Source organism: Stomoxys calcitrans, chromosome 3 (assembly GCF_963082655.1).
Source record: "Stomoxys calcitrans chromosome 3, idStoCalc2.1, whole genome shotgun sequence".
NCBI classification, from domain to species: domain Eukaryota; kingdom Metazoa; phylum Arthropoda; class Insecta; order Diptera; family Muscidae; genus Stomoxys; species Stomoxys calcitrans.
Window position 1 is genome coordinate 47,063,761 of NC_081554.1, and position 16,883 is coordinate 47,080,643.

At 39.5% G+C, this 16,883-nt stretch overlaps 1 protein-coding gene across 1 annotated transcript in view; it reads right to left on the reverse strand.

Moving 5' to 3' along the window:
- The window catches only part of LOC106090382 (mucin-2), a 485,125-nt gene that overhangs the window by 41,817 nt on the left and 426,425 nt on the right, over nt 1–16,883 (reverse strand). Inside the window, exons 3-6 of the mRNA XM_059365446.1 lie at nt 9,617–10,209; nt 4,477–4,673; nt 1,072–4,011; nt 661–742 (exon numbers count right to left, since the gene is read on the reverse strand). Coding sequence (XP_059221429.1) covers nt 661–742; nt 1,072–4,011; nt 4,477–4,673; nt 9,617–10,209 — 3,812 coding nt within the window. The remainder of the gene's footprint in view (nt 1–660; nt 743–1,071; nt 4,012–4,476; nt 4,674–9,616; nt 10,210–16,883) is intronic.

Consider the following 16,883-nt stretch of genomic DNA (forward strand, 5'->3'; position numbering starts at 1 on the left):
GATTTTAATTGAAACTGATTCTAACACAAAAATGATAATATCAATAACCGTTTTTGAAAGATTAATTGAAAAAAAAAATTTCAATTAAAGAAGTGATTGAAATTTTTGGTTTTCTATTAATTTTTTAATTGTATCAATTAAAAAAATTATTGAATTTTTTTAGATTTTCAATTATTTCAATTCAAATTGAAATCTCCTTCGCTTTATATTGTAGGGGACAAAATAGCCTTTAATTAAATTTACTTAAGCACCATACTTGAAAACTTTTTAAGATTCGGTGAAGAAAAATTATTGAATCAATTAATTTTTAATTGAAAATTACAATAATTTGAATAATTTTTAATTGAAAACGATTTTTTTTCAATTAAATTTTTAATTGAAAGTTTTTTGCGATATCTTCGTATCAACGCACAATCATAGGGTATTGTAAATATATTCTTAAGTATAGATTAAAAGGAATTTTCAAGATAATTTTGATGTAGTTCTCTTTCTAAGTTGCAAATCGGCATTTCACATTTTTCACATGCAACTCTGTTACCATCATCATTCTCCTCAGGTCTTTCATTCTCTATGATGTAAGGATGAAGGCGTCCATTTATTTAGTCACCGTAAGTTTTGTTTGTTTAAAACAAAAAAAAAAAAAAACTCGTTAATCTGTACAGTTGGAGTTTGTTTTTGGGGCGGGGGTACATCTCGGTACATAAATCCAGTAACATATTCACAGCAATTAAAAACAAAAAATCTAAAATATCCCAAGGTATATACAGGGTGTAAAGTGTCGTTTTGTATTTTTGTTTTTTTTTCTAACCACAATAAAGAGCTGGCAAACAGCCACAAGGATTTGGGGTCAAGGTAGAATATTATTTGACAAACAACAAAAAAAAAAACTTGATGGCCATGGGCCACATAGATAATTAGGACAGGAGGTTAAAACAAAACACAACAATTAGGTTTAAGGATGCTGGTTTCGTTTTGTTTTCTTGTGGAATTGTTTTTGGATGGATAGGTTGGGGAGAGAGAGAGAGAGAAAAAAAAGTGGGTGAATCTTTTTCATTTACTTACACACTGTACCTGTTGGGTGCGTTCAAGTCCTTGAGATTGGTATTCAAATGATTGCTGCCGATTCCGCCATTTAAGGCCATACTAGAAGAGGCCAATTGTAGGGGACGTTTTCTAATACCTAGGGGTCTTTCCTTAATGTCTAAGTTCAATGTGTTGGGGGCACTTTTGCTGTTACTACTAACGGTGGTGTTTATGTTGGTATTCCATTTATTTTGTCCGCGATTACGATTTGGTCGTATGGTATAGCGCATTTTTGGTATAGTCATGGTGGTGGTTGAGATTATAGGTCTGGGGGTAGTAGTAGTGGTGGTAGTTGTCGAGGTCGTTGTCGATGTGCTGGTCGAGGTTGAGCTTGTTGCCGGTTTGCTGTTGCTGTGCATGGAGGAAGGAACATCAGAATTGTATTGTGTCTTAAGGCCTGGTAACTTTTCCTTGATCTCCTGGAAATAATCGCTGGGGAAGTTTATAAAAGCTGGTATTTGATTGGCCTGAATTTGTGTGGGATGTTGATAGAAATTTCCAAAGAAGGGCCGCCGTGTGGTGGTGGCCTGCATGAAACCAGTATCATATAGAGTGGCTGATTTCAAAGGATTTTCTGTGGGTTTTGAGGGCAGCAACATTTGTTGCCTAGGCGGAGCCATGGTCTCGGTCATGGGTACATAGGCTGGCATTTTTGGCGGTGGTTGAACATCAGTTTCACTTTCATCTTCCTCCTCTTCTTCATACTCCTCGTCATAGTACTCTGTGGTACTACTGTGGCTGCTGCTGACGGTAGAGCTTTTCAAGCTATTCAAATAGGATTCATAACCCTTTATGGGCCGCTTGCCAGTGGTGCTGGTAATAAATTGGGGAGTTACTGTCGGTTTATATGTCGTAGGTATTGAAGTTGGCCTATCCCTATGAACTTCTTTGACATATTTCAGCATATCTACCACGGCAGGATTTAGGTGGGCCATATCTTGGGTTTGTAGATTTGAAATAAATTCCGGCAAATTGAATTGCAATTTGATGGGAGGCTTTAAGCTCGAAGTTATACTGAGTGGAGTGACAGTAGTTGGCGTCAAGGGATTGCTGAAGGTTTGATATGATTCCGGCTGGGATGATGATGATGAGCTATTGGCATATGTAATGCCCGTTACAAACTGATCAAAGCCTGGAAATTGCCCCAATTTGGGAGGATTTATCACATTGATATTTGAGGTGACAGGGGCCAAGGTGGAGATTTCGTAGTTCGTCTGTGGCTTCAAAGTGCTATAGAAATTCTTCATCTTTTGATTGGCCAGCAGATTGTATTGGAAATAGTTGCTCTCAGTGCTAAATCCTTGCTCAGTGCCATAGTTGCTGGCTGGGGGAAACTTGGTTTGATAGCTCTGTTGAGGGGGCTGCGAAGAGGGTAAGTGTTTGTTGTTGTAAAAACCCCCCACAGTGCTGATTTGGGAGAAATGAGAGTTGGGTGTTACTTTGAGCGTGGAAGTTTTATAATCGCTGAATGTTGGTGGCTGGGTGGTTCTCTCATTCAAAGGCTGATTATCCAAATGGAAGTAGCTGAAATTCATGCTTTGTAATTTCTTACGTTGCTCCTTAAGCTCTTTGAGAGATTGTAGAATGTAGGGCAATAAATCGGGTTGGCCTAAATAATTCAAGGGCCTCGCCGTGGTGCTGGGGCTGGAGGTTGCTGAAGTGCTATAATAATTACCCATTATGGGGCGAAACTCGTTTTCTGTATGACTTCCTTTTAAGGCTGAAGAAGAGGAATGCGGTGAAGGTGGTGGAGGAGGTAAAGACAAATTATAGCCTGTATATACCACCTTGGGTTTTTGTTTGTAGCTTTGTGATTGTTGGCCTAAGACTTGATAGTTGGGCTTGTAGGCTGGGTTCAAGGAGTTTAAAGAGTTCAAGGGAGCATAGCTGGGTGTTGAAGGTGGTGATAGATAGGGATTAACGACACCTAAAGAATAAGCTCCACCAGCCAAGGCCTGGTGTTGATAATGTGGTTGCTGCTGATAGGGATTGGCATCAATAGAACGATAATTGTGAGGCAAAGTTTGTGGAGCTGCATTTGACCAGTGAGCCCTAGATCTTGGGCGTGGCGATTGATAAGGTCTCAACTGACGTATGGTACGCACGCCAGACTCAGCCACGGCATTGTCATTGGTATCCACATACTCCATTTCCTCTTCCTCGGGGGTACGGATAATAACTTCAGTACGAATTTCACCATCGCTTAGTGCAGACCCAGGGGTAACACTTGCTGTCTCCTCTATGGCCATTTCAGAGTCTAGTCTAGGCTGAATTTCAGTGCTGGAAGTTTCCGTAGTAGTTGGACTATGGGAAGATGATGTGGTAAAGGCCTCGGTGCTGGAGCTTTCTAACTCAGCTTTACGGGTGTTTTCTGAAATTTCTTCCATATCCTTCTTCAGCTTCTCATATTTGGCAAATGCCTCCAAGGCTGCAGCATCCAAGGGTATACTCTGCGATATTTCTGTTGATGAATTTTCCAAATTTACCAATTTAGCCTCTTTTTCTTTTTGTTCCAATAGCTTTTTGTTATTTTCCATATCTTGGGCCACCTTGGTGGTCACCAAATCCATTAAAGCATCTGTTGATTTTGTTTTATATTCCGCACCATACAACTCCTCCACCAACAAATCAATTTCCTTTAAAGTTTCCTGCTCCTCAGTAGGCGAGGAAAACTTTGCAGAGAATTTTGTATTTTCCGTTTCCTTTCCTTCCTCTCTGACAATTTGCTCCATCACTTTGGAGTTTGGCTCTTGGGCTGCACCTACATTGTGTGATGTGCGTTGCTCAGTTTGTACATCGGTAGCACGTTTGGTACGTCGGTGGTGAACATTGAGGTCAAGATCTTTGGGGTCTACCACATGCGTATAGTCATCATGTTCGGCTTGTTCCAGTACATTGTTAAGCCAGTCAAGGTCTAAGTCATAAGTCCTAATGGAAGTTATGGGCAATGTTAGAATATCGAGTGTTTTTTTTTGCACAGTTTGGAGCAGTCATTGTGTACGGTCAAATAATGTTGTGGTGCAATTGCAAATGCATTTAGAATTTCATGGTTATTGTTTTTGTTTTTGTTTTTTTTGAAGTAGAGGTTTTGAGCGATGAAAATTAAGAGAATTGTATTTGTATGGGTGTGTGTGTGTTTTTTTGCGTTACATTTTGATAGTAGTAGTAGTGGTAGTAAAAATAGAAAAAAGAGCATTAAACAAGAATTGAGTTGTTGAAACAAATAAAAGCTTTTAAATTGCCAAAATTAAAAAAAAAGCCGCAGTTAATGAGAAGAGCTCCCACTAATATTGCATGATTGTGAGCAATAGATAAAGAAGAGAGATTCCGAGAGAGAGTGAGATAGAAAGAGAAACAAGTTCAATTTGCGCATATAACAAAAGCTAACTTTACCTGTATTGGGTGCCAAAACTATAGGAGCTGTATTTGTCATTACTGGGTATAGCATTAATGCTGGCCTGATGCAAAATACCATCGCGATCCTTTTGCACTTGACTCACAGTGCTTGGTTGGCCGCGATAGACACGTTGCTGACGATCAGATTCTTCTTCTTCCACTGGGGGTAGGCTATCATGGGCATCGGCATAAAGCTGAAATTAAAATGAAAGAATAAATTTTATGTTAAATATGGGCTATTGAAGAGTCAACATTTGGGCATTGGAGGTTAATTGAATAATCCACATATCAAGTTTCAGCTATATCCTAAAGTGAGGCTATTAGGTTTATATGAGAATTATATCTATTGATAAGGATCTTTGAGGTCATAACTATACTGTATATACAAAATTTCAGCCAAATTTTATATATAAAATTTAATTTGTGTTTGTTTGTCCGAATACCTTGAAATTTTCTCAGATTGTGTAGATTGGTCTGGAAGGAAACATAGGCAATATAATTTTTTTTTGATATCGGGAGGGGGGCGGACCTTCCCCCTTACCCAAAAAATACTACCCAAAAATAAAAGTGGCCCGATCGACACAATATGGGATTCAAACGAAAGGTATTCAGGAGTAGAGTACGAATTTAATAATAAAGATTGGGTCCAAGTAACTGAGGGGCCGCCCCAGCTCCGAAACCCCCTAAAATAGGTTTATTTGAAGATCATGACAATATTGGACTCAAATGATAGGTATTCAGGAGTAGATTAAGAATATGGTCAGGTAGCAGGAATAGGTTTTATAATTTGTTGATATCTGAAGTGGGCGGATCCTCCCGCGTTACCCCAAAAAACACTACCCAAAATCAAAAGTGGACCGATAAGGACAATATGGGTATCAAGTAGAGTAGATAACGAAACTGGCATAGAAATTCATGTCGTAGTATTGGGGGTTAAAATTTCAGCCAAATTGGACAAAAACTGTGGCTTCCATGGGCTCAAGAAGTCAGATTAAGAGATCGGTTTATATGGAAGCCATATCAGCTTCTTAACCGCTTTGACCGTACTTGGAACAGTTGTTGGAAGTCATAACAGAACACCATGTGCAAAATTTCAGCCAAATCGAACAAAAATTGTGGCTTCCAAGGGCTCAAGAAGTCAAATCGGGAGATCGGTTTATATGGGAGCTATATCCAAATCTGAAACGATATGGCCTATTTGGTTTGTTTGTGTGTTCTTTATAGATTCAAAAACGGCTCAACCGATTTTCTTGAAATTTTCACAGATGGTGCATAATGATCCCGTGGTGAAAAAATATCTGGAGGGGGGTAGACCCTCCCCCTTACCCTAATTTTCAGAAACGCCAGATATCGGAGATGGCTGGTGCGATTTAAGCAAAATTTTGTGTGCTCTCCTAATTTCCAAATCTCCAAATCCAAATTTCTGATGGGATACCTAGGGGGGCCGCCCGACCCCCAAAACCTACCAAATATATATTTAAACCAATTAGGACAATATGGGACACAAATGAAAGGTATCTAGCATAAGAAAACGTAGCTCATTTGTCGGACCAAGTGTTAGGGGGACCACCCCAAAACACCCCTAAATCGAACATATTTACCAACCATGGTAATATGGGACTCAAATAAAAGGTATTTGCGAGTAGAAAACGAATCTGATATCGAAATGTGGGACCAAGTTTCTGGAGGTCCACCCCTACCCCAAAACACCCGCCAAACAGGACTTATTTACTGACCATGGCAATATGGGGCTTAAAAAAAAGTTATTTGAGTATAGAATACAAATCTGATATCAAAATGTTGGACCAAGTGTTTGGGGGCTGATCCTGCCAAAAACACCCCCCAAAGAAGACAAATTAATGACCATAGCAATATGGGGCTCAAATGAAAGGTCTTTGGCAGTAAAGCACAAATTTCATTCCAAAATTCGGGAAAAAGTGTCTATGGGGCCACCCCACCCCCATAATACCACCCATATAGAACGTTTTTGCTGACCAGACCAATATGTGGCTGTAAGAAGTGGTATTTTAGAGTAGAACATGAATCTAAAATATATATTCAGGGCCAAGTCACTGAACGACCGCCCCATCAAAACACCGCCCAAACCGGTCATGTTCGCCGACTATGGAAATATGGGGCTCAAATTAAAGGTATTTGGGACTAGGCCACGAATCGAGTATCAACATTCGGGACCAATTGTCTAGGGGACGTCCCACCCCATAACAATCCCCAAATATGACGTATTTGCTTACCATAACAATTTGGGTCTAAAAGGGAGTGGATATCGATATTGATAGTTATTAGAGCCTATACCCTAAATCGGGCATATTTGCTGTCTTTTGCAATTAGGGGTTTAAATGAAAGGGGATTAGAAAACGAATTTGATATCCAATTTTGAGGCCAATGGTAATATGGGGTCCTAACGCGACTTGTCTTCATCCTAACCCTGACTTGTTCCCATTCAAACGCTGATTCGTTCGCATCCTAACGCGACTTGTCTGTATCCTAACGCTGACTTGTTCGCATCCTAACGCTGATTCGTTCGCATACTAACCCAACTAGTTTTGCTAATTCGCATCCTAACATTGATCCGTTCGCACTCTAACCCGACTAGTTTATTAGTTCGCATCCTAATGCGACTAGTTCGAATCCTAATGCTGATTCGTTCGCATCCTAACGCGAATAGACCACAGTCAGAAAAGAAAGTCTCGAGGACCTAAGGATTTCATCACCAACATACGCCATCCGTTCGCATTCTAACTCGGACTTGTTCGCAACCTAACGCTAATTCGTTCGCATCCTAACGCGATTTGTCTGTATCCTAACGCTGAATTGTTCGCATGCTAACGCTGATTCGTTCGCATGCTAACGCGACTAGTTTACTGGTTCGCATCCTAACACGACTACTTCGAATCCTAATGCTTATTCGTTCGCATTCTAGCACGACTAGCCCGTAGTCAGAAAATAAAGCCTCGAAGCCATACGGATTTCGTCACCAACTAACGCGATCTGTCCGCATCCTAACGATGACTTTATTGCATCCTTACGCGACTTGTCTGCATCCAAACCCTGACTTGTTCGCAACCTAATGCGATTCATTGGCATCTTAACGCGTCTAGTTTTACTAGTTCTCATCTTAAGACTGATTAGTCTTTCGCATCCTTACTAGTCTAGTCTAGTTCGCATGCTAACGCGACCCGTTCGCAACCTAACGCGACTAATCCGCTAGTTCGCATCCTAACATTGATTCGTTCGCGTCCGCCCTGTGTTACACCCCCTTTTCCCTTAACTCTGCTCTTATCTTTCCAGACCTCAAACGAAGCAGCGGAAACACCCACTGTACGCGCATAAGCAAACCTAAGGCCCTGAATAAGCCACTGCCAAAAGACAACCGAGTACAGTACAATCCGAATATCGTACAATTCGAATACCCTGCAATCCGAATACCCTACAATCCGAATACCCTACATTCCGAATACTAGCCGAATCCGTAACCGCCAGATAACGCAACCCTCTGAATCCGTCCCAACACCGAAGCAACCAACCGAATACCGAATCTACCCAACCGAGTGGTTCAATCCGCCACGTCAAGCACTTACCGGTTAAAGGATCTCACTGACAGACATCAAGTAACACCCTGCACCGAAGGGCTTAGACCACCATTTTGAATTGTAAATATTGAAGTATATTGACAATAAAACCTATCTCAGCCGTGGATAAAACCACGTTACAACTAATGCCAAATATTTTGAAGGGAAATTCGGTCTCTCCTTTTCTTTTGAAGTAAGCAGAGAGAAATCTTATTATGAAATGCGAATTTGCATTTCTATAGTATCTAGAAAGGAACTGTGGTCGTACCCATCCTCACTCTACATGCCGATACACAGTATAGTACTGAATTTAGACCATAATAGGCTTCACATTCAGCATTGTTTCTAAATCTGCAAGCCGTGTGGAACATGCTCTTGCAGGGGGAGGAAGCAAACAATGCCTTAATTCCAATACCGTTTTACCTCCATATTCCTCTTCCAGCACAATTACCAATCCAGAAGTAGGCCTATGCATTTAGCGCCCCTCGGCAACTGTACGGTGATGCCATCCAGAGATGGGGGTCATAATTCCATTACCTTACAACTCCGAGTAAAAAGCATCAGTCCAGTCTTCCTCATCGACCTTAATCAATACATCGTAGCCCATATCAACAGTCTCTTCATTGACTATTCCATTTGACTGAACGTCGACTAAAATTTACATCAGACTAAGAGCAAGATATCGTCCGCATATGCAATTCAATTTCTTTAAATCCTTTTCAGATGCAATAGGACTTCATTTATCACTAGTAGATTACTAAGAATTGGCATGAAAAAAACGACCCCCTTCAATATTACTTCATTTATCACTAGATTACTAAGAATCGGCATGAAAAAAAAACGACCCCCTTCAATATGTCGAACAGCCTAAGCCTAAGGCAAGGTCGATAGGATTTTACCTCAGACTACCAGCACGACATCGTCCGCATATGCAATTTAATTCCTTCAAAACCTTTTCAGATCCAATAGGACTTCGTTTATCATTAGATTACAAAGAATCGGCATGAAAAAAACCGACCCCCTCGAATATGTCCCAGGCAACCTTAGCGGTACAGTTCCGAGTATAAGTCGTATGTCATGCAAATGCAAATTTTGCCCATGAACATTCCACTAAGGAACTGGGGAAAACTTCTCACATATCAATGAGAGCAGTCCGATTCAAGTTTTAAGCTCAACGATATAGCCGAGTCCGGACGGCGTGCCGCAGTGCGACATCTCTTTCGAGAAAAGTTGTACATGGCATAGTACCTCACAAGCATTAGGAGGGGAAAACCACCGTTGAAAATTTTTTTTGATGGTCTCACCAGGATTCGAACCCTGGCGTTCAGCGTCATAGGCGGATATGGTAACCACTGCGCTACGGTGGCCTCCAATATTTCATATATCATGACTACCATGAATATTCCATTAAGCAACAGGGACCAAACTTCTCACATAACTACCGAGCTAAGCTATTAATATATCAATGGCCGTGGGGGTCATAATCTCGGTCCGGCTAAATGTAATTTTATGTGCTTTCTTTCAAACACTTCTGTATTTTGACTTACCTTAGCGATTTCCTCTTGAGCCTCTAGTAAATGTTTCGGCTGACCTCTGGACGAGTGCACAGGATTGGAGGAGACCTTCAACTGAGATGGTGAGGGTAAGGTCTGCACCTGAGCCTGTATCACTTGAGGTGGCTGACGATGATACTGTGGCGGTACTGTAGCCTTTACAACATGTTGTTGTTGTTGTTGTGGCTGCTGTTGACTCTGTGCCTGGGGACTGGTAAAGGATGAACCAAATCTTATGCGACTGGGCACATGTTGTTGCTGCTGTTGTTGAACTTGCTGCTTACTGCTGACCAGAACATCACGATCTCCACTATCGACCACTTCACAGCCCACATTGCGAGGCCAATCACAGGTTTGCAGCTCATGTGAGTACATCAAGCCACCAGTGCAGCTTTCAAGTAAAGCTCCACCAAAAACGCACACATAGTACTGAGTGCAATCTGTGGGATGGGGATAGTAACCAAATTCTTCGGGACAATCGAAATTGACCCCATTGGATGAGGATGAGCTGGACGAAGAGCTTTTGACATTGGTGCCAAAGCTAGTGCGTGAGCTGGTAATGCGTGATGAGCGTTTACTTTGTGCAACTGAAAAGAGGCAAAGAAAAGGAGAAATTAGTCAACATTAATCGAAAAGAATTAAGGAGAGAACAACAAAGAGACGCACTTAATTAGCAATGCAATTATTTTGGTTAAAAAGAAGAAAAAAAAAACACAACTAACCACTGCGCATTACAAAGGTTTATGTTCGTATATTGTTCTACTCTTTATGGAAGCTCATTTGTGTCATTATTTATGGTGCACTTCAAGTCATCTTCTAATCTTGAAAACTAAAAAGGTCATCCGAAACAGTAGCCACAGGCTACTACTGTTGTGGCTAATTAAATGTTTGCTAAAACAATGGAATTGTCTAAACGAATGAATGACTGCCCAACCAACAGACTGATTGCCATTGTCTGTGTTTCTAGATCTTCTTGTAATTTAGTACTCAATAAGCTTGGATTCTTCTTGATGTTTTGTGGACAAAACCATTAACATAAGGGTGATTCGCTATGGAAGATATTTAAAATGTAGGACATTTTCTAGAAAGCCACCGTGGCGCAGAATAAGAGTTTGTCCTCCTATAACCGATATAATGGAACCGATCTGCTGACAATAAATTTTGTGCAGTATTGACTTGCTTTACTCCCAACTATCCACTAGGAGTTGATTTATCATCACATTTAGTTGATAATTTTGTGTAATTTTGTCTACAACTTCAAAGCCATACAGTTCGATGGAACAAATGAAGTAATGAAATAAGACAACATGATAAAAATATATTTATTTACTTTGGCTTAAACCGATCCACCCTAATACATTTATGTTTAGATGCTCAGTTCTACTTTAGATTTTTTATTCACAAGTCGGTGTTAGTTTTCCATTGTTTGACATTGCATTGCTAAAGAATTCGATTGTGGATCGTCTTTAACAATTGTACAACCATGACTTTTATGACTGATGAAAAACATACAAAGAAGTTTCGAAAATGATTTTGTTTGCTTGTTGCTGTTGTGACTTGGTGATAGAGCGAATTTAATTCATTTGATTTATTTATTGGTGACTCGTTGTATCTCATGTCGAAATCGTGAAGGATGAGCTTACAGTGTTCGTACAATTACGAACACTGCATGCTAAACTAATTTTTATCGAAAATTTCATAGAAATTTAGCCTTTAGAGAAAATTTCATAGAAATTTTGTCTTTAGAGAAAATTTCATAGAAATTTTGTTTTTGGAGAAAATTTCAAAGAATTTTTTTTGTCTTTAGAGAAAATTTCATAGAAATTTTGTCTTTAGAGAAAATTTCATAGAAATTTTGTCTTTTGAGAAAATTTCATAGAAATTTAGAGAACATTTCATAGAAATTTTGTCTTTGGAGAGAAAATTTCATAGAAATTTTGTCTCTAGAGAAAATTTCATAGAAATTTTGTCTTTAGAGAAAATTTCATAGAAATTTTGTCTTTAGAGAAAATTTCATAGAAATTTTGTCTTTAGAGAAAATTTCATAGAAATTTTGTCTTTAGAGAAAATTTCATAGAAATTTTGTCTTTAGAGAAAATTTCATAGAAATTTTGTCTTTAGAGAAAATTTCATAGAAATTTTGTCTTTAGAGAAAATTTCATAGAAATTTTGTCTTTAGAGAAAATTTCATAGAAATTTTGTCTTTAGAGAAAATTTCATAGAAATTTTGTCTTTAGAGAAAATTTCATAGAAATTTTGTCTTTAGAGAAAATTTCATAGAAATTTTGTCTTTAGAGAAAATTTCATAGAAATTTTGTCTTTAGAGAAAATTTCATAGAAATTTTGTCTTTAGAGAACATTTGATAAAAATGGCCGGATGAGCCACCCACACAAGGCTTGTCGGGTCCGGTTTCGACGCATTATTCTCTTGTGCTTATGGTGGCATGGGAACTTCCAGTCTCTTGCAATCCTCCAGACTTTAGGGACGTGGTCGATGGTTCCTCAGACAGGTGTTCAGCAACAACTGCTTTGTCGTCTCCTGATTCTCCAACCTTACCACTTCTGTAGACCTTCAGCATCAACTGGTTGAATCCGTAGGACACAACTCCATTAGACTTGTTGAGGTCTGCGTAGCAAATTGCAAATTTTGGCCATGAACATTCCACTAAGGAACAGGGGCAAACTTCTCACACATCAATGAGTGCAGACCAATTCAAGTTTTAAGTTTAATGATAAGGGGGCTTCCCCTCATAGCCGAGTACGTACAGCGTGTCGCAGAGCGATACCTCTTTGGAGAGAAGTTTTACATGGCATAGTAACTCACAAATGTTGTCAGCATTGGGAGAGGAACCACCGCTGAAAATTTTGTCTGATGGTCTCGCCAGGATTCGAACCCAGGCGCTCAGCGTCATAGGCGGACATGCTAACATCTGCGCTAGGGTGACCTCCCTGCGTAGTTTAGTACGAATACTGCACGTCTCCGGTCGCCATCAGCCTTATCCCGCGTGTGCCTATTTTTAACACATGGAACCCAGACTTGTATTTTGCTACCGTAGGACCTTAATTGTGGCTGAAATATCGGATGAAAGTTATATATATGGAAGCTATTGGGTTGCCCAAAAAGTAATTGCGGATTTTTCATATAGTCGACGTTGACAAATTTTTTTTACAGCTTGTGACTCTGTAATTGCATTCTTTCTTCTGTCAATTATCAGCTGTAACTTTTAGCTTGCTTTAGAAAAAAAGTGTAAAAGAAGTATATTTGATTAAAGTTCATTCTAAGTTGATTAAAAATGCGTTTACTTTCATTTAAAAAATCCGCAATTACTTTTTAGGCAACCCAATATAAATAAATCTGGACCGAGTTTGATGAAATTTATCACATGTCTAGAGCTTCAAATCGAACACCTCACGTTTAATTGTGATGGCTTCTATAAGATGTCAATTGAGGCGCCTAATAAAACATCTCGTGTTAAGTGATGTAAAGATCGAGCCAAAATTTTGGCTTCTACAGTCTTTAAAGGTCATATCGGATGAATGATACATATGAAAGCTATATCTAAATCTGATCGGATTTTTTCAAAATAAATTGCCTCGGTACTAAAAAGAGACTTGCGCTAAATTTCATAACAATCGGATAACAAATGAAACCTGTACCTTGATCACAAAAATACAAGATCAGACAGACAGACGGACATAGCTATATCGAATCAGGATGTGATTCGGTATATATATCAAGGAGTCTAGCTCTTCTCCTTCTTAGCGTTGCAAACAAATTCGCAAAGTTATAATATCCTGTAACCCGGTGATGGTGTATGTAGGGTATAAATATTCAGTGCAAAGTTTCAGCTCTATATCTCCATTTTCAAACCCTCCACCATAGGATGGTGGTATACTAAAATCGTCATTATCTGAGGATCAACACAGTACATATATTCTTCATCATCTTGACATTTTAAGTCGATTTAGCCATGTCCGTCCGTCTGTCGAAAACACGCCAACCTTTGCAGGAATCGAGCTGGAAGCTTACAATTTTGCACAAATACTTTGAAGAAGAAAAATTTTAAAATTTGAATTTTGGGGTTTTTGTCCAGCAGAAACCAAGTAATTTTGCCTTCTGAAAATGTAAACGGTTATTATCTATAGTATCCTTTGTCCATCTTTACTTCAATATCACACAAAACAGCAAACGTCATCATGATATATCTGGAAAAATAAGTTAGTTGCAATATAAAGATTTTCTTTTACAACCAAAACTAACTGCAACTTTATAAAAAATCACGTTTTCTCAATATGCCACTTGAGAAAAACCTGACACGTTTAAAATTTTTTCAACTTAAAGAAAAAAAAATTGAAGATAATACGAAATAATGTCAAACAAATTCCAATGAATGGCATTTACGATAAGGTCAGCGTAGTAGACGACAACAGGTAAAAAAAAGTGTCGTAGTTGCTGCAAAAAAGCATGAATTAAAGTAAACTGCACTAACAAGTTGCATTTTGGAGGCAAAAGTGTATTAGAAAAACCCCACAGCGATCATAACAATGATGTGAAGATTCTTCCACAAAACTACCAAACGAAAAGAGAGAGAGAGAGAGAGAGAGAAAAAAACAAATTCTATTAAACAAGTAAAAGCGTGCTAAGTTCGGCCGGGCCGAATCTTATATACCCTCTACCATGGATCGCATATGTCGAGTTCCTTTCTCGGCATCTCTTCTTAGGCAAAAAAGGATAAAAGTAAAGGTTTGCTCTGCTATTGGAGCGATATCAAGATATGGTCCGGTTCGGACCACAATTAAATTATATGTTGGAGACCTGTGTAAAATGTCAGCCAATTCGAATAAGAATTGCGCCCTTTGGAGGCTCAAGAAGTAAAATAGAGAGATCGATTTATATGAGAGCTGTATCAGACTATAGACCGATTCAGACCATAACAAACACGTATGTTGATAGTCATGAGAGGATCCGTCCTACAAAATTTCAGGCAAATCGGATAATAATTGCGATCTCTAGAGGCTCACGAAGTCAAGATCCCAGATCGGTTTATATAGCAGCTATATCAGGTTATGAAAGACATAATAAAATACGTCATGCAAAATTTCAGCCAAATTGGATAGGAATTGCGTCATCTAGGAGCTCAAGAAGTAAAGAACCCAGATCGGTTTATATGGCACCTCTATCAGGTTATTGACCGATTTGAACCATACTTGACACAGTTGTTGGATATCATAACAAAACACGTCGTGTAAAATTTTCATTCCAATCGGATAAGAATTGCGCCCTCTAGAGGCTCAAAAAGTCAAGACCCCAGATCGGTTTATATGGCAGCTCTGTCTGGTTATTGACCGATTTGAACCATACTTGGCACAGTTGTTGGATATCATAACAGAACACGTCGTGCAAAATTTCATTCCAATCGGATAAGATTTGCGCCCTCTAGAGGCCCAAGAAGTCAAAACCCATGATCGGTTTATATGGCAGCTCTATCAGGTTATGGACCGATTTGAACCTAACTTAGAACAGCTGTTGGATATCATAACAGAACACGTCGTGCAAAAATTTCATTCCAATCGGATAAGAATTGCGCCCTCTAGAGGCTCAAGAAGTCAAGACCCCATATCGGTTTATATGGCAGCTCTATCTGGTTATTGACCGATTTGAACCATACTTGGCACAGTTGTTGGATATCATAACAGAACACGTCGTGCAAAATTTCATTCCAATCGGATAAGATTTGCGCCCTCTAGAGGCCCAAGAAGTCAAAACCCATGATCGGTTTATATGGCAGCTATATCAGGTTATGCACCGATTTGAACCTAACTTAGAACAGCTGTTGGATATCATAACAGAACACGTCGTGCAAAATTTCATTCCAATCGGATAAGAATTGCGCCCTCTAGAGGCTCAAGAAGTCAAGACCCCATATCGGTTTATATGGCAGCTCTATCAGGTTATGGACCGATTTGAACCATACTTGGCACAGTTGTTGGATATTATGACAAAACATGTCGTGCAAAATTCCATTCCAATCGGATAAGAATTGCGCCCTCTAGAGGCCCAAGAAATCAAGACCCAAGATCGGTTTATTTGGCAGCTATATCAGGTTATGCACCGATTTAAACCTAACTTAGAACAGTTGTTGGAAGTCATATCATAACACGTCGTGCAAAATTTCATTCCAATCGGATAAGAATTGCGCCCTCTAGAGGCCCAAGAAGTCAAAACCCATGATCGGTTTATATGGCAGCTATATCAGGTTATGCACCGATTTGAACCTAACTTAGAACAGCTGTTGGAAGTCATATCGAAACACGTCGTGCAAAATTTCATTCCAATCGGATAAGAATTGCGCCCTCTAGAGGCTCAAGAAGTCAAGACCCATGATCGGTTTATATGGCAGCTATATCAGGTTATGCACCGATTTGAACTATACTAGGCACAGTTGTTGAATGTCATAACAGAAAACGTCGTACAAAATTTTATTCCAATCGGATAAGAATGGCGCCCTCTAGAGGCTCAAGAAGTCAACACCCAAGATCGGTTTATATGACAGCTATATCAGGTTATGCACCGATTTGAGACATACTCGGCACAGTTGTTGGATATCATAACAGAACACGTCGTGCAAAATTTCATTCCAATCGGATAAGAATTGCGCCCTCTAGAGGCTCAAGATGTCAAGACCCAAGATCGGTTTATATGGCAGCTATATCAGGTTATGCACCGATTTAAACCTAACTTAGAACAGTTGTTGGAAGTCATTTCGAAACACGTCGTGCAAAATTTCATTCCAATTGGAATGAATATCAAAAAATGGACCGATATGACCCATTTACAATCCCAACCGACCTACACTAATAAGAAGTATTTATGCAAAATTTCAAGCGGCTAGATTTACTCCTTCGAAAGTAGCGAGCTTTCGACAGACAGACGGAGGGACGGACGGACGGGCGGACAGACGGACGGGCGGACAGACGGACAGACATGGCTAGATCGACATGAAATGTCACGACGATCAAGAATATATACTTTATGAGCTCTTAGACGAATATATTTCGAGTAGTTACAAACAGAATGAAGAAATTAGTATACCCCCCATCCTATGGTGGAGGGTATAAAATGTCAAAAGACATGCCTTCAAAAGTCAATCGGGTATGCGGTAATTTAACCATGGAAACTCCTATGAAAATGACCTGTTGCAAACCCAAGAAGTTTCCAACTACAAACTTCAGCTGCTTCAGTCGAGTGTTTAAACATTAA